Source organism: Ochotona princeps, chromosome 1, assembly GCF_030435755.1.
Source record: "Ochotona princeps isolate mOchPri1 chromosome 1, mOchPri1.hap1, whole genome shotgun sequence".
NCBI classification, from domain to species: Eukaryota; Metazoa; Chordata; class Mammalia; order Lagomorpha; family Ochotonidae; genus Ochotona; species Ochotona princeps.
The window spans coordinates 90780169-90801778 of NC_080832.1; the positions used below are offsets into that span (position 1 = coordinate 90780169).

The 21610-nt window shown below is 39.0% G+C and overlaps 1 protein-coding gene across 1 annotated transcript in view; it reads left to right on the plus strand.

The window, feature by feature from the left end:
* Nucleotides 1-21610, plus strand: part of LOC131481299 (protein eyes shut homolog) — a 1058324-nt gene that overhangs the window by 1026656 nt on the left and 10058 nt on the right. Inside the window, exon 29 of the mRNA XM_058669692.1 lies at nucleotides 13867-14039. Within this exon, the coding sequence (XP_058525675.1) occupies nucleotides 13867-14039 (173 nt within the window). The remainder of the gene's footprint in view (nucleotides 1-13866; nucleotides 14040-21610) is intronic.

Genomic DNA, 21610 nt, shown 5'->3' on the forward strand with positions numbered 1-21610 from the left:
GGGAAAAAATGAATTTCTCTGCTACAATTTTTTTTGCAGAAAATTTTGGAAGTTTACAAACCCTTTAAAATCTGATCACATACCTTCAGCTATCCCTCCAAATCTTCTAAATTAACAGTCCTTTGTGCAATCTGACACCTTCTGTGTATGTTGTCCAACAGTGCTTAATGCAGTCTCCAATACTCCTCTGCTGGACTAAGTAACGGTTTGTCAACTACTGTCCTGTTTCCTAACCTTTCCTTACTCAAAGCCAGGTTGAACCCTTTTCCTTTTCTCTTTGTTCTTATCTCTTTCCTCATCCAAATTTACTTTCATTTTCTTTCCATTGTCACTGCAGCAAAATATAAATCCTCTCATTTGTTACACAGATATGGCACAGTTGTATCTGTCTGTACTCCAGTAGTCAAACTCATTGTGCTGCTCTACTGGGCTTTCAACAGGCACCGCCGCATCTCAAGCAATTGCGGTAATTCTTGTGAAGCTGCAGCCAGCTTGATAATTGACCATCTTGTATTAACCTTGCCTCTTTTTTACACTTTGCTTCTCCTTCACTGTTTCCTTGACAGATATTCCTTATATGATTGGAATTGCCTTTAGACCCTGTTTTCTAAGGATTTCAACTTCAGACAGATAATTTCTTGCACTTTTGAGGTTGGTTAAAAAGCTAAAAAGACTTCTAAAATGTGGATGTGGTTGAAGAAAAGCAGTCACCATCTCATTTAAGAGAGCAAATTCATGTTTGTTTTCTCAGTTTAAAGTTCCCTCTCAATGTAGTTTAAGGGTAACATTTTTCCCTCCTGATATTTTAAATATCTCCTATCAGATTTACATAAACTATGAAAGTCCAAAAATCTTCTAAAAATTCATATAGATCCTAACATAAATATTTCTGTTCTCAGAGTCCTGTCTGGTCCACTCATATCATTTCCAACATTTCCTATCACAGATGCCTAAAAGTTACAGTCAACTTCTTTGATTTTCTCTTAATGAAAAACTAGAGCCCTGTGTTATTTCAGTCTTTTAAGCCTGAAACCACAAAGATATGCACTAGCTTGTGAAACAGGGTAGTGGTTAAAGTATGTATTCCTGCCAATTACCAGCTGTAACTTCTCTTCCTCCAGCTCCTCCTCTATAAAGTACAGAGAATATTAGCCCCTTTCCATTGAGGCTATAGAGAATATTAAAAGAGCTAAATCATTTAAAACATTTAGAAGAGTAAAAAACTGAAGCATTTGTCCCACCCACCTTCCTCCATACCTTGACCCTCCACATCCTAATCAGAGGCCCAAATGGGCATGCATCCTTCTCACTACATAAACAATATTAGAAATAAAACATTAAGCTGATCAAAAGGGAAAATATTATGTGAACAAGCAAAGTGAATATGTGCAAACAGGTCTTCATCCATCCAGGAGCGAAGACCACAAGGAGAATTTTTTCTTTCTTTTTAAAGAAAACCCAGGAGCCAAGAGCTTCTTCTGGGTCTCCCACACAAGTGCAGAGTTCCAAGGCTTTGGGCCATCCTCTACTGCTTTCCCAGGTAACAAGCAGGGAGCAGGAGGAAAGCAGAGCAGCTGGGATCTATGGGCCCATGACGATGGCACAATGGTTAAATCCTCACCTTGCAAGTGCTGAGATCCCACAGGGCCTATTGGTTGAAAAAGCACCTTAGTGCATCCTCAGACCCAGAAATGTGCTGCAAAGCTTTGCCAAGAGATTGGTTCAACCTTTTCTGCTTTCCATCCTCTGATGAGGCAATCAACATTCTCTGCTGGACCTGATGAGCTAGCTGTCATGTTTTCCGTGTGCATCTTGGCATGCTGTCCACTGCACAAGCATTAGCAACTGAGGAGACCGAGTATCAGCATATGCACTCAAAGGTCACACAACACATTCTGTGATTTTTCCCTGAGCCAACATCTGAGTCCAGTGGTCTGGTTGGGAAGTCCCCTAAGAAACCTCTCCAAGGGTAACCTCACACAGGTTTGGTCTTTCACCTGCACCAGCCAATGCACATACCAGTGGATGCAGCTGCCTGGCCAGTTCTGCCCTAGCCCCACAACTCACCCAAACGGATGGGTGCTGCTGTACAGCCCAGCCAGCCCATTACAGAACCTGTCCTTACATATACAACAGGAAGCCATGGCCTAGTCAAGGCAACCCTAAATAACACCTGCCAGAGGGCCACTGATTTTACTAAATAACTCAGTGCTGTGTGCATGATGCTGGTGCTTGACCACAAAGCAAAAGTCTCATCCTAACTATGTGTGTGTTACTTCACCATATGGTCCTGTTGCTTAAAATATATATGCATGTTTTAGGGGAGAAGGGGAGGGGATGGTAGAGGCTGCCTGATGACTCAATTGCCTAATCCTCCCCTTGCAAGCGCTGGGATCCCATAAGGGTGCCAGTTCATGTCACTGCTGCTCCATTTACCGTCCAGCTCCCTGTTTGTGACCTAGGAAAGCAGTGGAGAATGGCCCAAAACCTTAGGACAATGCACCCACTTCCTTGGGCGGCCAGGAAGAAACCCCTGGTCTCAGATCAGCTCCTCTGTGGTTGCTTCTGCCACTTCTGGAGTCAACCAGAAGATGACAGCTCTCTGTCTTTTCTTCTCAGTAAATCTGCCTTCCCAATAAAAATAAATAAATCATTTTCTAAAAAAAGAAGGAAAACAGTAATATTTCCAAAAATACCAAGTTTGTAAGGTCAAGAATGGAACTTTATACATGGATTAACCTCAATGCTAAAACAGGCAGATACCTGGCGTGTGAAAATAATGAACGTGCATTGCTTGAGAGCATGTTTACTTTTGTGTGCTTTGTTTCTGCTTTTGCCACTGCATGAACACTTCATCTCACACATATACTTCTCCAAAAGGTACTTTTCCTCAGGACTTAGTTTAAAAATGTTTAAAGGAAAAAATGTTAATGAATTAACTTCAAGGATTAGGAAAAAAATAACCCACACTAGAGGATAATGAATATTTGAAACTCTTATTATCTCCATATCACAGGTGCCAAAGAAACTAAAGAATAACAATAGCAAGAGAAACTGAGCTTGCTCAAAATTATTCTAATAAAAATATCTAATGTAACAAAGCATAACAATTTCAGGTCTGAGAATTCTGAGAGGAACTGTGTAAGATTGTTAAGATGATATTTTTTCAACAATTTGAAAGCATCTATAGTATATTATGCTTAATGTGATTTAAGTGATTTTATACTAAAATAGATGCTTTAGTCCTATAATAATATATCATGCTATTAAATATATGCAAAATTTATTTAAAACATAATTTACCTTTGCAAAGTATCTGTAAGACTTTGCTCTTAATTTTGTCTTTTTTATTTGGATAAAAAGGAACCACTAGATGGTGCAATCATCATAAAAATGTAGCTAACAGAAAAGTACAATTTTTTTTAAGATTTATTTATTTATTTTTACTACAAAGTCAGATATACAGAGAGGAGAGACAGAGAGGAAGATCTTCCGTCTGATGATTAACTCCCCAAGTGAGCCGCAACAGCCGGTGCTGCGCCGATCCGAAGCCGGGAACCAAGAACCTCTTCCGGGTCTCCCACACAGGTGCAGGGTCCCAAAGTCTTTGGGCCGTCCTCAACTACTTTCCCAGGCCACAAGTAGGGAGCTGGATGGGAAGTGGAGCAACAGCCGGGATTAGAACCTGTGCCCATATGGGATCCCGGTGTGTTCAAGGCGAGGACCTTAGCTACTAGGCCACGCTGCCAGGCCCGAAAAGTATAATTTTTAAATGCATTGATATTTTGTACTATAGTCTTAATTATGAAACTGGTAACATTTTTAAGTGTTATTACACATTTTACTCACTTGTGATCTTCAAACAGTAAAATCAAAATAATATTTAATTTTATAGAAAATTAACTCTGCTTATCTCCATTGTAGTGAACACTACATAATTTTTCAAACAACTTTTTATCTAATGACTGATTTAAATAGAATGACATGAGTTTTCTTTCATCACCATCCATATAAATATTTTATTTAATGCAGTATTAATGTCCCAAGACTTTATATGTTTCCTTCATTAATATATATTTAATATCTCTACAAGCAAGTTTCTAATAAAAAAATCTCCATCTTAGATTTCTCCTAGAACCAAAGTATAACATTGTATTGCTGAATTGATCATGTTCATCATGTTCTCATCCACTTAGTTATTCCCCACACTGTTCAATGGTTTCCAGATTCCAGGGCTGGTTCAGTGGCCTAGTGGCTAAAGTCCTCTCCTTGAACACGCTGGGATCCCATATGGAAACCGGTTCTAATTCTGGTGGTCCCGCTTCCCATCCAGCTCCCTGCTTGTGGCCTGGGAAAGCAACCAAGGACGGCCCAAAGCCTTTGGGACCCTGCACTCGTGTGAGAGACCCGGAAGAGGCTCAGGGTTCCTTCCTTTGGATGGGCTCAGTTCTAGCTGTTGCAGCCACTTGGGGAGTGAATCAATGGACGGAAGATCTTCCTCTGTCTCTCTTCCTCTCTGTATATCTGATTTTCCAATAAAAAGTTAAAATTAAAAAATATTCCAGCATTTGTCTGTGCTCTCCCTCAACTCCTCAGCAGCCTTTTATCCCAGCACACCACATCACAGCAGAATCCAGAGCTCACTACTCAACATGTCTGTCATGCTGTATGATAAACATGCATATAAGAAATAGTAAATTTTGATGAGTCATAATTTTGGTTAAACTATGAAATCAGAAAAGATGTATTGACATTTGTCCTTGATATTGTTTAAAAATTCAAAAATTAGTTTATTTCCTACTCTTTTTTGTTTTTAACCTATGAAGTCTTGACCTTTTGCTGTTTCTGAATTAAAATCTTTAAAAGCCTTCTGAATTTTCTTCCTCTACCTAACAGACAATTCAGTTATCAAATACACTGTCAAACAGCTAATTCAAAGAGTGTGTTTCAGGGCACTAATCAACACTTCAGTCTGTAAGATCATTGTCCCAGTTCCAGTCAGTGTCAGTGAGGAAATTTTATTTCTTCCAAGGACCATGTGAATATTTATAATACCATGCAAAATATCAACCTCAAAGTTATCCTGCTGTAGATCTATTGAATTTTGAGTCCCAACTGAGGTTGCCTTGGCAGGGCCAGACCAATGATTTTCCAGGTCTCATAATTCCTGCAGGTTAGACATTCCCAGCCCTGCTGGTACATGAATGGAGGATCTGGAAAAGTGTAATTTGCTGCCCTCCTCCTCCAGTGCATTCTGCCCCAGCATCCTACATCACTGCATGTGTTTTCCTTGACTGGCAGCATTTTCATATTTTTAACTGTGTTCTGGGACTTGGCCAGAATTTAAAGCTTACCCTTTCTCTTTTAGGCCTTTTAGTGTGTGACTGCAAGATTCAGAAAGGCAGGAAAGCAAGAAAAGAAGGAAGGAGAGGAAGGGAGGGAAATAAAAAGGAGGGAAAATAAAGGAAGTAGGGAGAGGGGATAGAGGAAAGATAAAGAAGGAAGAAAGGAGAGAGAGAAAACACAGATGTCCACATAAATTTCAATCTGAGATAAATACTATTTAGCATACTAAACTTTATACTAAAAAGTATTTCATTTTCAAACACTGTGATACACTTATGCCACAGTTATTCATTGTTTATTTCACATTTAAATTTAGCTAAATTCCTGCAGTTTGTCAAATCTTTTTTTGTGGGTCCACCAAATGCTCATCTGCTCAACCGCTCTGAACCTCTTTTCTTTTTTTCTTTTTCTTTTCTTTTTTTACTTTTTAAGTTATTGAACAGGATGAACCAATTTCAAGTACTTCACAATACAGATTTCACAATACACAATGATACTTCCTACCATGCCCTCATTCCTGCCCATGCTCACCAACTGCCCTCTTACTCTCATTTCTATCTTCTTAATTTTACAGTGGCATACTTTGAGCTCATTTGGCAGAGGCTTAACACTCTGTATTAGGCAAAGAAATTAATAAATAGCACATAGAAAGAAAACACTATTCCTTGAGAGTATACACAAAGGCTCTAAACAATAATGAACTCTATAGATTACATTTTTTGTACTCTTCATATTATCACAAATCAGGGGAAGTATGTTTATATTTTTGGAACTGGGTATTTCAGTAACCATAACGTTTTCCAGTTTCATCCATTTTGTAGCATAAGACAGCATTTTGTTCTTTTTTATGACTGAGTAGTTTTCTATAGTGAGTTTGCACCATATTTTCTTTCTCCAGTCATCTGTTGATACACATTGAGGTTGATTCCCTATCTTATATATTGCGAGTTGAGCTACAATAAACATGGGTGTACAAATAATTCTTTCTTAGGCTGATTTCACTTTCCTTGGGTAAATTCCCAAGAATGGGATAGCTGGATCATGTGGTAGATCTGTTTTCAGGTGTCTGAGGAATCTCCAAATAGTGCTCCATAATGATTGTACTAGTTTGCATTCCAATCCCAAAATGGGTCAGTGCACCTTGTGCGGCACATTCTCACCAGTGACTATTGCTTTTTGAATTTTAGGTGAGAGTCACTCTAACTGGGGTGAGCTGAAATATCATTGTGATTTTTACCAGCATTTCCAAGACAGCTAGTGATCCTATGTATTTTTTTTATGTCTCTGTTGGCTGTTTATGTTTTATCTTTTGAAAATCATCTGTTCATGTCCTCAGCCCATTTCTTAACTGGACTGCTAGATTATTATTAAGTCTCTTGAGCTGTTTATACATCCTGGATATTAATCTTCTATCAGTTGCATGATTTTCAAATATTTTCTGTCATCCTGTTGTCTCTACTTTGTTGATGGTCTTCTTTGCAGTGCAGAGCTTCTTAGTTTGATAGAATCTCATCAGTCATTCTTGCTTTAATTGCCTTTGCTTCTGGGTTCTTTTCCAAGAAGCCTTTGCCTGCAGCTATGCTTTCAGAGACTCTCCAGTGATTTTTTTTTCTAGTAATTTTATGGTAGCAGGTCACTGACTTATATCCTTGAGCCATTTTAGTTTATTTTTATATAAGGATCTTATTTCACACTTCTGCACATGTAGATCCAATTTTTCCAGTACCATTTCTTGAAAACTGGCTTTCTCCCTGCACTGATTTCAGTTTACTACTCAAAAATTACTGGCTATAGTTGTATGGGTTCATTTCTGGGATTTCTGTTTGGTTTCACTGATTTGCATGCTATTTTTGTGCCAGTAACAGGGTGTTTTGATTACAACTCCCCTGGAGTATTTCGCAAAGTTTGTTAATGTGGTGCCTCCAGCTTTGTTTTTGTTCATTGCTTTAGGCATTCAAGGTCTCTTGTGTTTCCATGTAAATTTTAGCATTATTTTTTCTAGATCTGAGAAAAATATTGTTAAGTATCTTTACTGGGATCACATTGAATTAGTTTACTGCTGTGGTAGCATGGAAATTTTGATGTTATTAAATCTACAAATCCACATATATAGAAGATTTTTCCTTTGTTAGGACGGGGTCCTATTTCTTTCTTTAGTGTTTTGTAATTTTCATTGTAGAGATCGCTCACATTCTTAATTAGATTTAAACCAATCTATTTACATTTTTTGTAGTTATTGTGAATGGGACTGACCTTATAAATTTATTCTCAACCATGAAATTGTTCGGGTATATGAAGACTGTGGATTTTTGTTGTTGGTTTTATATCCTGCAATGTTACCAAACTCTCACATGATTTCCAACCGTCTTTTAGTAGAGACTTTTGGTTCTCCTATGGAGAATTTTTTCATCTTAGGAAAGACATAACTTGACTTCCTTCTTTCCATTTTGTATCCCTTTGATTTCTCTTTGTTACTTAATTTATCTAACAGTTCAAGGACTATATTAAACAGTAGTGGTGAGCATGGGCATCCTTTACTGGTTCTGGGTCTTAACATAAATGCCTCCAACTTTTCCCTATTCAATGTAATGCTGTCTGTGGATTTTTCATATATTACCTTGATTGAAATGAAGAATGTACCTTCTATATTCAATGTGCTTAAGGTTTTCTGTCATGAAAGGATATTATACTCTGTCAAATGTTTTCTCTTCATATATTGAGATAATATGATTTTTCTTCTTTAGCTTGTTCATATGGTGTGTCACATATATTGACTTGTATATGTTGAGACATCCCTGTATACCAGGTTTAAATCATTCTTGATCCCAGCTAATGCTGTCCTTTTGTGCTGTTGGATTTGATTAACTTGTATTTTGTTGAAGTTTTTGCATATGTGTTCATCAGAGATATTGTTCTGTGATTCCCTTTGCTGTATCCTCCTCTGATTTGGGGATTCAGATCATGATGACCTCACAGAAGGAGTGTGAGAGGATTCGCTGCCTTTCAATTGTTTTGAATAATTTGAGAATTGAAGTTAGTTATTTTAAAAGCTTGGTAAAATTCAGCAGTTAAGTCATCCGATCCTGAACTTTTCTTTATTGGGAGGGTCTTTAGTACTAATTCAATCTCTGTCTTAATTACTGATCTATTTACATGTTCTGTGTCTTCATGACTAAATATACATGGATTGTATGTGTCCAGAAATCTATCCACTTCTATATTTCCAATTTGTTGGCATATAGCTATTTCTAGCAATTATTGATAATTCTTTGTATAACTGTGTTATCCAGTGTTTCATCCCCCTTTTCATCTTTGATTGTATTGACTTGGGTCTTCGTCCTTTTGGTTAGTTCAGCCAATGGTGTATTGATTTGGGGTCTTTTTTTCTTTTCTCAAAAACCAGCTCTTAAATTCGCTGGTATTATGTATGTATTCTCTTTTGTTTCAACTTTATTTCTTCTTTAATCTTGATTATGTCTCTCTCTAATAACATTTAGCTTGATTTGTTGTTTTCCTAGGTCCTTCAGATGCATTGATAAATCATTTGATGCCTTTCTAATTACTTTTTATTTATTTATTTATTTTATTACAAAGTCAGATAAACAGAGAGGAGGAGAGACAGAGAGGAAGATCTTCCGTCCAATGATCCACTCCCCAAGTGAGCCGCAACAGCCATTACGCGCCGATCCAAAGCTGGGAACCAGGAACCTCTTCCAGGTCTCCCACGTGGGTGCAGGGTCCCAATGCATTGGGCCGTCCTCAACTGCTTTCCCAGGCCACAAGCAGGGAGCTGGATGGGAAGTGGAGCTGCCAGGATTAGAACCGGCGCCCATGTGGGATCCCGGGGCGTTCAAGGCGAGGACTTTAGCCGCTAGGCCACGCTGCTGGGCCCCCTTTCTAATTTCTTAATGTAGGTGAAAAGTGCTATGAAATTGTGACTTAACATTGCTTTTCCTCTTCTCGTAAATTTTGATACATTATGTTTTCATATTCATTGATTTCTTCAGCGACCCACTGTTAATTCAGTAACAGGGCATTCCATCCCCATGTGTTTGCAAAATTTTCATGAGTTTCTTAAGTTGCTGATTTCCATCTTCATTCCATTGTGGACAAAAAACATATGCAATAGCATAGTAGACAATGTCCTCGCCTGGAATGCACCGGGATCCCATATGGGCGCCAGTTCTAATCCCAGCAGTCCTGCTTCCCATCCAGCTCCCTCCTGTGGCCTGGGAAAGCAATTGAGATTGGCCCAAAATCTTGGGACCCTGCACCCGAGTGGGAGAACCTGAAAAAGTTCCAGGCTGCTGACTTCAGATTGGCTCAGCTTCAGCCGTTGTGGCCACTTGGAGAGTGAACCATCAGATGGAAGATCTTCCTCTGTGTCTCTCCTCCTCTCTGTATATCCGCCTTTCCAATAAAAAAATAAATAAATCTTCGAAAAAATAAAAAACATGTTGTGGTGCCAGCACAATGGCTCCATTGCTTAATCCTCCTCTTGCAAGCTCCGGCATCTCATATGCCAGGATCCCAAATGGACACCAGTTCATGCACTAGCTGTTCCACTTCCCACCCAGCTTCCTGATTGTGACCTAGGAAAGCAATCAAGGACAGCCCAAAGCCTTAGGACCATGCACCCATATGGGAGACCCAGAAGAAGCTCCTGGGTTTTGGCTTCCAATCAGTTCATGTTCAGATGTTAGAGTCATTTGGGGAGTAATGTATCATACTGATTATCTTTCCGTAACTCCTTCTCACCATAAATCTACCTTTCCAATAAAAAAAAAATCTTTCAAAAATGCATGGTATAATTTCAACTTATTTGGAGGCTTATCTGAGGCTTGCTCTATGCCCTAACATATAGTCTATCCTAGATTCAGTTCCATGCACTGATGAAAAGAATGTGTACTCTGCAACTGTGGGATGAAATTATCTGTAGACATCAGTTAGGGCCAAATACAGATTAGCTCTGTTTTTTTGTTAATTTTCTATATAATTTCTATCTGTCCATTAATGAAAGTAGAGTGTTGAAGTTCCCTGTTATTGTATTAGGGTTGATGTTTCCCTTTTCATCAAATAACAATGGTTTTAAATAGTCCGTTGTTTTTTATTTACGATATTCACATCTTCTTGTTGAACTGATATCTTAAGCATTATGTAAAGCCCTTCATTCTTTAAGGTGTATTTCCTGTAGACACTAAAAAAAACTGGTCTTGTTTTTAATCCATTCATCCAGTCTGTATCTTTTGATTAGAGTTTAGGCCATTTACAATCAGGTTTATTTTTGAAAGGTAGCAACTTGATTCTGTGATTTTCCTATTCCTACTGTTTGCTTTGGATTTCCTTTGTATTTTCACTAGGATATTTTCTCCAATCAGGATCTGTCATTATGCTAATCATCATTCTCCATTTCTGAGTGTAGCACATCCTTAGGCATCATTTGTAACACTGAATGAGTGGCTAAAAATTCTTTCAATTTCTGTTTGTTCTACAAGATCTTTATTTCATCTTCATTTATAAATGAATCTTTTGCTGGATGCAATCTACCAGATTAGAAGTTTCTTTTTAAGGACCTGGACTGGTTTGTCCATTCTCTCCAACCTACACCGTTTCAGCTGTTAGTCTAATTGGGGATCCTCTGGAAATAATCTGACATATCTTTCATGTAGATTTGAGATTTTTTAAAAAAGATTTATTCTTATTGAAAAGGCAGATGTACAGAGAGAGAGAGACAGATCTTCCATCTGCTGGTCCACTCCTCAAGTAGCCGCAACAGCCAGAGCTGAGCAATTCTGAAGCCAGAAACCAGGAGCTTCCTCTGGATCGCCCACACAAGTGCAGGGTCCAAAGGCTGTGGACCATCCTCTACTGTTTTCCCAGGCCACAAGCAGGGAGCTGACTGGGAAGTGGAGCAGCTAGAATATGAACCAGCACCCATATGGCATCCTTGCACCTGCAAGGCAAGGATTTAGATACGAAGCCAATGCACTGGGCCCAAATTGAGGATTTTTGTGCTTTATTGTTGAAAAATTTGACTAGAATGTGTCATGGTTAAGATCACATTTGATCATGCCTTTATGAGTGTTCTGTGCTTCCTGTACTTGGATATAACTCTTTTTCTCCACATTATGGAAGTTTTCTGATATTATTTCTCTGAATAGTCCTCTTAATCCACTCTCTTAGTTGCTTGCGAGTGTTCCATAAGTCTTGATGCTGTTTTTAGTTTTCTAATTTTTCCCTCATGTTTTTTGTCAAACTGAGATGTCTCCGAGGAGTTTTCTATTTCAGATATTCTTTCTTCTTCCTCACCAAGCCCATTTTGAGGATTTCCACAGTATTTTTTCTCTTTAAATACATATTTTACACCCAAGGCACCCAAGGCAATAAAATCCCAAAACCCACAGTATTTTCTATTTGGCATATTGAATTCTTTAATTCTAAAGTTTTAATTTGATTTCTGTTCAATGTATTCAATCACTTGGCAAAATTGTTCATATTATGTATGGATTTTGCTATCTCACTTTGTGTGCTTTTGAGTGATCATTTTTTCCATTAATTTTTAGGCATTTCATCTATTCTTTACAGTATATATTAAAGAATTTTTGTGATCCTTTGGGGGACCTATAATGTCTACCTTGTCTTTTGTCCCTTATATTTCTTCACTTAGTTTTAGGCATCTGGAAGTACTTGTTGCTTTTGTTGCTTTTCTCCTCTGATGAATTTTATTTCTAAACTATCTGTGACTTGGTAGAATGACTGTTCCTTCAATGGATATTTAGAGGTATTCTGGATGTAACCAGCATACTGTAGTCAGTACTCTAGGGTGAGTGAGTCCGGGGTGACACTCAGGCTGGACGTGGTAGATCTCCAGTTTTTTGTTTTTTGTTTTTTTTTAGCATGAGGGAGGCAATGATTATAACTATTTCTGTAATCACAGCCTCCCCTCATTTGCAGGCAATCAATGTTCTGGGTTTGCCCATCATAACTACTACCCACTCTAGTACATGTGGCACACAGAACATCTATGTAGTTCTTTGAGTGCACAGTCATGCAGTAATCCATACTGGGCAAATAGGGATCTCAGCCTTTGCTGTCAAACACTTTGAATGGCAAGTCCCAGCTCCACACCACCCATGTGTAATCATGGAATTTCCACAGTCTTTGTATATCCCCTGTGTCACTCTGTGTCTGGGGAATGTGGATTTATTCCCTCAAAAAACACCTAATTATGTACACCCATACAGAGACAGGTCACTACTGCCGTGGCGGCCCTGTAATCATTATTGATCTTTTTATGGCAGTCTCTGCAGCCAGTCTAAGCCCTCTTCAAATGAGGCTTCTCCTTCTGTCTGGGTACTTTGTGAGATAATAGGAAGAAAGAAGCCTACTCCTCTCATGAATATCTGCTAGAACCCTCTCTCCCCCAACTGACTCCATCCAAAGCTGCAGTCAGTGGTCCCCAAGAGTCTACGCAGGCAATGTAGCCAATGACTGACTGCAACAGTCTTCTCCCTCTTGTTTCTCCAGATCTGTCATCTTCTCTAGTCCCTGGCATGGTGACCCTGTTCACTGCTGCTGTCCATGCAGGACACACTTCTCCAAGGTGTCTCTCCATTGTCTCTATTGTTCCTACTGGAAACTTTGCTCAGCCCTGCCCAGCCCGGTCCACTCCCATTCTAGCTCTCATGCTCCCCAGTGGGAGCAGTGGCATAGCAGGGAGTTCCTGAAGTACCCTTACCGGGCTCACCCCCAGCTCCAGGTCTTATGCAAGCTGATGAGTACTACAGCCCAGTGCAACATGGCCCACCTCACCACAGCAATCGCTGTTGGGTGTTGCACTCTGTCTCTGTCTGGCCTGTCCCCAATCCCAGCTTATGTTGGAAGGAAGACAGGATTATCTCTTCTGATTGAACTCATCCCATTGCCACTCAACATCTTCCCCAGGCATAAACTGACTCCCTCTTTCTTATCTATGAGGTCTCTTCAGCTGGAAAGTCACCTTTGGAATAACATGCATTTTCATTCTTAATGCTGGTATCTTCTTTTTACTGAAATACGACGTTCACCCACATTTGATTCTACTCTGGTGGATTTGCCACTCTTCTCAGCCCCCGAAGCTGAACCTGTGTGTTCAGCAATATCAGGAAAAATTTAACTAGTATGCTTCTGCTAAATCTCTTTCCTCTAGACTTGAGGTTGGGAGGCAGAAACTCCAAAGTGTTTCCCTTGTAGTAGTTGTGTGAGAGCAGCAAGAGGGACTGTAAAGAAGTGATTCTCGTGGAATTCTCCTTTTCACCCACTGAAACATTCTAAACCTTTCATGTCCAGTCTGGTAACCATATGACTGACCAATATTAACTCCTTCCACTGACAGTTTAAGAGATAGTTAATCAGAATCAAACTTACTTTAATATCTTGTGAACTCAACTAAAATTGCCAAATTGAAATGAGGATCATATGTATATCTCCAACTCTGCTCACATAAGCATTCAAATTATGCTTATTTTTCTGAATTTACAGCTGCAAGTGTACTGCTAGGTGGAAAGGAACTTTCTGCATGGACGCAGTTTCCACCTGTGATCCTGAACATGACCCCCCTCACCACTGTAGCAAAGGAGCAACATGTGTTTCCTTACCTCATGGATACACCTGTTACTGTCCTCTGGGAACCACTGGAATCTACTGTGAACAAGGTAAGACAGAAACTCAACTCATTTTACATTCACGAATTTAGAGTCTCTTCTTGGGAAGTAAAATAGGAAAAAATATATTATATATATATCATGAAAGTAGAGTCCACTCTCTTTTCTACTCAGTGCATTTGACATTATATTTCACACACAGACTAGTACTCAAAAATCAGTAGAATAAAAAGATAGCATTATTTTTAGCATTGGTTTAATGTATTCACTCTATAATCTCCCTGTATAGTTTAGCTGGTCTAGGAGTTCTATGGTAAATACAGATACAGAGCATGAGCTTACATTCATGACTCATGACTTCCTAAGTGACCTAAAACTTTTGGGACTATCCCAAAGAGGATATATTAGCTTGAGCTGTGAATAAATTCTGAGGAGTCAAGAGATAAGTGGAAATAATAGGGATAAATATTGTTCTAACCTCCAGAATAAATGAATTTAATACCCCTGTCCTCAGCAATCTACCACATGTCCCCCACGTAAATTGTGATCTCTAGATTATAGCTCTGCCCCCCTTTAGTCCCACATATGGGCCTCCCAGAACAGCAGCAAGGGAACCCAAGAAACTCCTGGTTAAGAGAAGCCAGAGGAAGTAAGTCACTCCTGGCTTCCTGAGGCTAAATCTGATGATATATTTTCGGGAATTAACTGGATTAGGGAATACTTCGAAATCTGAAAAGGTATCAACTCACACGTTTTCTAATGGGATTAGCATGTGAGTCGGAATAGACCAGGTGAGAATTGTAAGCCCCAGTGTAGAAAAGCATCATCAGTTGGCTGGGGGTACTGGAGAACCCAAATACAGAAGGTGAAATGGCCTCTCTCTCTGAGAGCTGGCACATCCTCTCCTCCTGCAGTGGATGTCAGTTGCTGCTCCTTGGGAAGCTTAAACAATAAGCTCTGACACTCAGACCTCTGACCTCAAACTGAGACACACCTTCAGCTTCCTGGTCTTTGCACTCTCCACCCAAGACAAAAATTTAGTTCCTTTTTCTTTTTATGAATGCATACTGGGATAGGAGTACAGGAGCCAACCACTAACTGTCCTATATCCACCTTTGCCTTATTTCAGGAATTTACTTTATCATCATATCAATATGCATGATGATAATGAATTTAATTTGGATAAAATATATCCCAGTCTAAAGTACTTACTGAAATATTATAGCAGAATCAAGTTTCACAAACATTTTACAAGTAGCTAGAATATTTGGTTTCTTTTCTGATATAATCAGACCTTGTTTGATTTTTTTCTTCTGTTAGAGCTGACTTCACTGATAATCTGATTTGCAACTATATAATTTTTCCTATATCAGAGTTTCCTCCCAATTTATTTTGCCACATATTTTGGGTAGATGGCTTTTCTTAGAACATCTTTATTAATACTACTAAATTTTATCTGCTGCCCATTGCTGACATAAACCCAACTTAGATGCCCTTATGTGGTTTTTTTAGCTTTTAGTCTAACAGGAAATATTGAAAATTCATCTATGTTTCCATTCATAAATATTCCTTCATTTTTCTCAATATCTAAGACAAAAAATCTGCATACATATTGGCATTTTGAATGCAATAGGCAAACTTCCAAGCCACTTAAACATCTTTGTGATGCCATATATACTTTATGATCCAACAGGTCACCGATCACTTGGGGAGTGAATCATTGGACGGGGGATATTTCTGTCTCTCCTCCTCTCTGTATATATTTAACTTTGCAATAAAAATAAATAAATCTCTAAAAAAATAAAAACAAAAATAAAATAAAATAAAATAAATCATAGGTGAGTCCAGCATGAGAGCCTAGTTGTTAAATCCTCACCCTGCATGCGCCAGGATTGCATATGGGCACCAGTTCACTTCCAGATTGCTCCACTTCCCATTCAGTTTCCTGTTTGTGGCCTGGGAAAGCAGTAGATTACCCAAAGCCTTGGGACCCTGCATCCACATGGGAGACCTGGAAGAAGCTCCTGGCTCCTGGTTTTGGATTGGCTCAGCTCCGGCAGTTGTTGCCACTTGGGGAATGAACCAGTGAATGGAAGATCTTTGTCTATATCTCTGCTTCTCTCTGTAACTCTGCCTTTCCAATAAAAAATAAGTAACTTTTTGAAATTAACTATAAGTAATGGATAAATTCAATTCCTCAAGCCTTTCTAACACATGGTTTCTGGCCAAGTCCTTGGTTTTCCTAATAGCAGCTAACCCACATGACAGTAGATGGCCATTTCTTGGCTAATTACCATGTTTACCTGTTTTTCACTATTAATTTTCAGGTGCCTTTGGCTGCTTGGGAATTCAGCAAGTTCATTTTCCGCTTCTTAAAAGAACTGCAAGAGCTTTAGTTTATTCTATTTCTGCCTTGTAGTCCTATTATGACAATTGATAAGAACGTGGCTAAATATATACTAGGTTATCTATTCCTGTGATTATATAATGAGTACAATATGTTAACAGAAACCAGGTATTTTTGATAGAAATATACTTTTTATTTATTGAGTCTTCTGTCTGTGCTCCTCAATACAATCTAAGTCATAAATGAAACTCAGAGAGAAACTGAGTTTTACAGATAACATTTATGAAATAAAGAAGTCTCCACAGAGTTCTAGCATATAAATTAGCCTTCTCCCAAGCAGTAGCCCTCTCCTACAGAGGAAAGGAAAAATGTTAGATGGCATTTTTGATAAGTACAAGCCATTTTGATCATTTTTTTATTTTTAAAACATGAAAATATTTCATACAATTTTGAGAATATTACTTCAAAACATTTTAAGATTTTTCAAATAATGATCAATGTAGTAAACATTAACTAAAAATTTTTTTTTAATTTTTTGAAAATTAAAAAAAGTCACTAAGTGACTGCCACTAAATCCTTGCAACAGCTAGATCTGAACCAGGCTGATACCAGGAGCTTGAAGCTCAACCTAGATCTCCCACATGAATGGGAGGCACCCAAGTACTGGAACAAACACTCACCTCCACTTGAGGCTGTGCCAGCAGGAAGCTGAAGCTGGAAGAGCCTGGGCTCAAGCACACATTCAGAGGCAGGATGGGGGGATTCCAAGTGTTTTCTTAAGTGCTGTGTCAAATGCCTACCTGAGCGTAACTTCGAAATGATCAAATAAAATATTTTATTTTACATTTGTGTTTAAAAGAATTTATTTTTATTGGAATGGTAGAATTACAGAGAGAAGGCTATACAGACAAGATCTTCCATTTCCTGGTTCACTACCTAACAGGAATAAACAGTGAACACTGAGTAGCTACTGCTTTCCCAGGCCATTGGCAGGAAGTGGAGCTGGTGGAACATGAACCAGTACCTATATGGGATTCTGGGTCTTGTCAGCAGAGGATTAGCCAATTGAGCCATCGTAACTGCTATGACCATATAATATTTTAATAAATATATTTAATAAAGTCCAACAGCCTATATATTTTTAAATATAATTCTGTAGAAATACTCTGGCAGTTTGAAGAAATCCAAAACATGATAAGAATGACTATTCCTTCAAAGAGCTAACAATTTAGTTGAAGATCAGGTGAGACTATTAAAACTAAAGTGTATCATTTGGATAACAGTTATAGAAAAAGGGTAAGAAATCCCCCCACAAAACTGAATGCCTCAATTGTTAGACAAACGATGCAGTAAACATCTGGCTAGAAGTACCTGACTAAATATTAGGCCATGATGGGGGCTCGGCAGTGTGGCCTAGTCACTGAGGTCCTCGTCTTGATCCCATGTGGCCGCTGGTTCTAGTCCCGGCAGCTCCACTTCCTCTCTCTCTCTCCTCCTCTCAGTATATCTGACTTTGTAAAAACATAAAATAAATCTTTAAAAAAAAAAAAAAAAAAGACATGATGGAATTAGGCACAAAGCAGGATACCAAAAGCAAAAGCGGCGATTATATTAGAAATGTATTTTTAAGCAGCTGCCCAGAAAAGGCTTGAGAAGTCTTCTAGCTCAGATTTTTACAGAAAGTATTTCCTTGCATAAAGCCTGTAGGGAAAGACTATGAGGGGAGCCTTTCTGAGAAGACAGATCTGTGAGCTTCATGATAAGTAATGTAAAATATCTAACACAAGGATCTCGATCAGTTATAAACAGAACACAGAAAGTTAATCAAATTAAGAAAATCATGCATTGAACAAAGTAAACAGGTTAACAAAGTAAAATAAAGTATAAAAAAGAGCCAAACAGATATCCTAGAGCTGAAAAAATGTATTAAGTGAATGTAAAAATGTCTTAGAGAAATTCTATAGTATACTTAAATCTGGCAGAAGAATCAATGAGCTTGAACACGAGTCATTTGAAATTACTGTGTCTGCGGAGGAAAAAAATAAGAAAATCGAAGGAACTGAAGGGACTCAAGGGGCATTATGAGGCAGACTCAATTTAAAAATCCATTATGTAAGTCCTAGAGAAAAAAGACAGAAAGAGACTGCTTTGATGGTGTGACAGGCTACTTCTCCGCCTACAGCGTCATTATCCCATGTAGGTGCTATTTTGTGTGTTGGCTTGCAACATTTCTGATGCAGCTCCCTGCTTACTATCTGGGAAGGCAGTGGACGATGGCTCAAGTCCTTGAGCCTACACACCTACATAGAAGCCCTGGAGAAAGCTCATGGCTCCCAGCTGCGGATAGGTGCTGTTCTGACCATACTGGCCATATAGGTATGAACCAGTGAAGAGAAGACACCTGCTCTCTGTCTATCCTTCTCTCTGTAAAATCTGCCTCTCAAATAAAATAATAATAGTTGTAAAGAAATGCTCAAAAATTTCCAAATCTTAGAAAAGAAACATATACAGACTTCAGAAACCCAAAGATTTCAGCTAAGATAAATCCAAAGAAAACCACATTAAAACAAATTACAAACTGTTTAAAAATCAAGCTAGCAGGCATAAAGTGATTTAGTACACACAAAGAAACTAAATCCAAAAACTAGTAAAAATAAGAAAATATTAAAGTTTAGAATAAACAAACTAGAGTAGAAAATAACAGGGGGTTCGGCGTGATGACTCACTGGCTAAATCCCTTATGGGCACCGATTTATGTCCCAACTGTTCCACTTCCCTGCAAGCTCCCTGCTTGTGGCCTGGGAAATTAGTAGAGGACAGTCCACAGTCTTGGGACACTGCACCTGCATGGGAGACCTGGAAGAAGCTTCTGGCTCCCGGCTTCAGATCAGCTCAGCTCCAGCTACTGCTGCCACTTAGGGAGTGAACCCGCAGATGGAAGATCTTTAAGATCTTTGTCTCTCTCTCTCCTCTGTGTATATTTGCCTTTTTAATCAAAATAAATTTTTAAAAGACAGGAAAAACAAAACTTTTAAAATACAAGCAATATTAATAAATCCTTAATTTTATTAATGAAGAATAGATGACTCAATTAACTAAAATCATAAACAGGATAGTGCAATCAAATGGTTCAATGTCCATACTTGGTTTCATGTGCAAGTATTCAGGCTAACATATATATATGTATATATATATGTATGTATGTATATATATGTGTATATATATGTAAGATCTGTATGATGCACAAATCAGTTTTTCTTCTTTTCACTTTTTAATGTTACAAAGTGAAAATAAAAATATACACCAAATATTACAAAAAAAAACAACTAGGATTTGAGCTGCAATTCTATCCCAAATCATACATAAAAATAGCACTACACAAGCTAATATCATTCAACAATTAGGGGAAAATATCTATGATCTTGGATTTCACTGGCACTGTTTTCTTAGCTATGAAATCCGAAGCACACCATTAAAAAGAAAAATAATAAATGGGACTTCATCAAAGTTACAAACAGTTGTGGAGGTAGGGGTAATGCCAGCCATCTCTCAGGACATACACATTCCATATCGGAATGCCATTCTTGAGCACCTGTTACTCTGCTTCCAATTCAGTTTCCTGCTAATACACCTGAAAAAAGCAGTATCCACATGGCCCAAGTACTGGGAATCGTTGCCACACATATGGGAAATTCAAATAAGAGTTCCAGTGTTCTGGCTTCATCCTGGTCCAGCCTCAGCTGTTGTGGGGAGTCAGGGACGAATCAGCTGATGGGAAATCTCTCTCCTCTCCTTTGCTTTCATTCTAACTTAGCCACACACACACAAAAAAAAAACTCACTCATTAAATTTGCATTAAAATGAAGGAGTTGTATTTGCTTCTTCCAGGCCCCTAGTAGACATTACTCACCCACAATTACTCTATTGATGTTTTTACGTTAGTTTTACAAACCAGCAGTACTAAATGGACTATACAATAGGATAGGAAGAGCTTATTAAAGGAAAAATATTTCCCCCTTTACCCAGAACCACCAACCTCTGAAATAACCAACTGTCCACGTGTGTGTGTGTGTTTAAAATGAGATAGAAGACATCGGTAGTGATATGTTTATTTTTTAGTATCTTATTTGAAAGGCAGTTATAGGGAGAGGTAAAAGGAAATGCAGAGAGAGATCTTACACCCACTGGTTCACGACTTGTTTTAAGATGTATTTTTATTGGAAAAATTAGATATAGAGAGGAAGATCTTCCATCCACTGATTCACTCCCCCAGCAGCTGCAATGGCTGGAGCTGAGCCAAGCCAAAGCCAGGAGCCCAGAGTCTCTTCTGGGTTTCCCATGCAGGTGCAGGGTCCCAAGGCTTTGGGCTGTCCTTGATTGCTTTCCCAGACCACAAGCAGGGACCTGGATAGGAAGCATGGGATCCCGGTGCATTCAAGGTGAGGGCTTTAGCTGCTAGGCTACCAACCTGGGCCCAATTTACTCCTTTTATGGTTACAACAGCTAGGGCTAGTCCAGTACAAATCCTAGAGCTAAGAGATTGTTCCTAGTCTCCCATGTGGCTGGCAGGGGCTCAGACCTAGCCCATCCTCTGGTGCCTTCCACAGGATGCCTTCCAGAAGGGATTCTGGTGCTTTCCAGAAAGGATGCTGGATTAAAAGCAGAGCATCCAGGATTTGAACTAGTGCCCACATGGCAATGCCAGTCCTACAGATGGTGGCTCAGTCCTCTCTATTGACAACCTACAGCATTGTCCCCAGGGTTGATAAAATTCAAAGTTGCCCTTTCATTAAGAGTATTCAATTGGCTGTGAGAGCAATCTGGCTGCGACATCTGTCACCCCATTGATCGCCAGGGTTGATTCGGCTGATCTGGCTGGCTAGGTAGGTGTCCCCTTCCTCCCTTAGTGCTCCATGTGCGTCCCTCCTGAAGCTATGTGCTCAGTCGAAGAGGACGACCATTTCTGCTAGAGGACAACCGGTCTGTGGTCAAGAGTATACAAGTAGTTGCGTTCCCCTGCTAGAACGCCCAAACAAGCTATCAAGAGTGTCCTTAATGGGCTTGGCGGTGTGGCCTAGTGGCTAAGGTCCTTGCCTTGATCCCATATGGCCGCTGGTTCTAATCCCGGCAGCTCCACTTCCTCTCTATCTCTCCTCCTCTCAGTATATCTGACTTTGTAATAAAAATAAAATAAATCTTAAAAAAAAAAAAGTGTCCTTAAGGCCTCAGCTTTGGTGGATGGTCTTCATAACATACCAAGAGTTTAGTTTGTAGA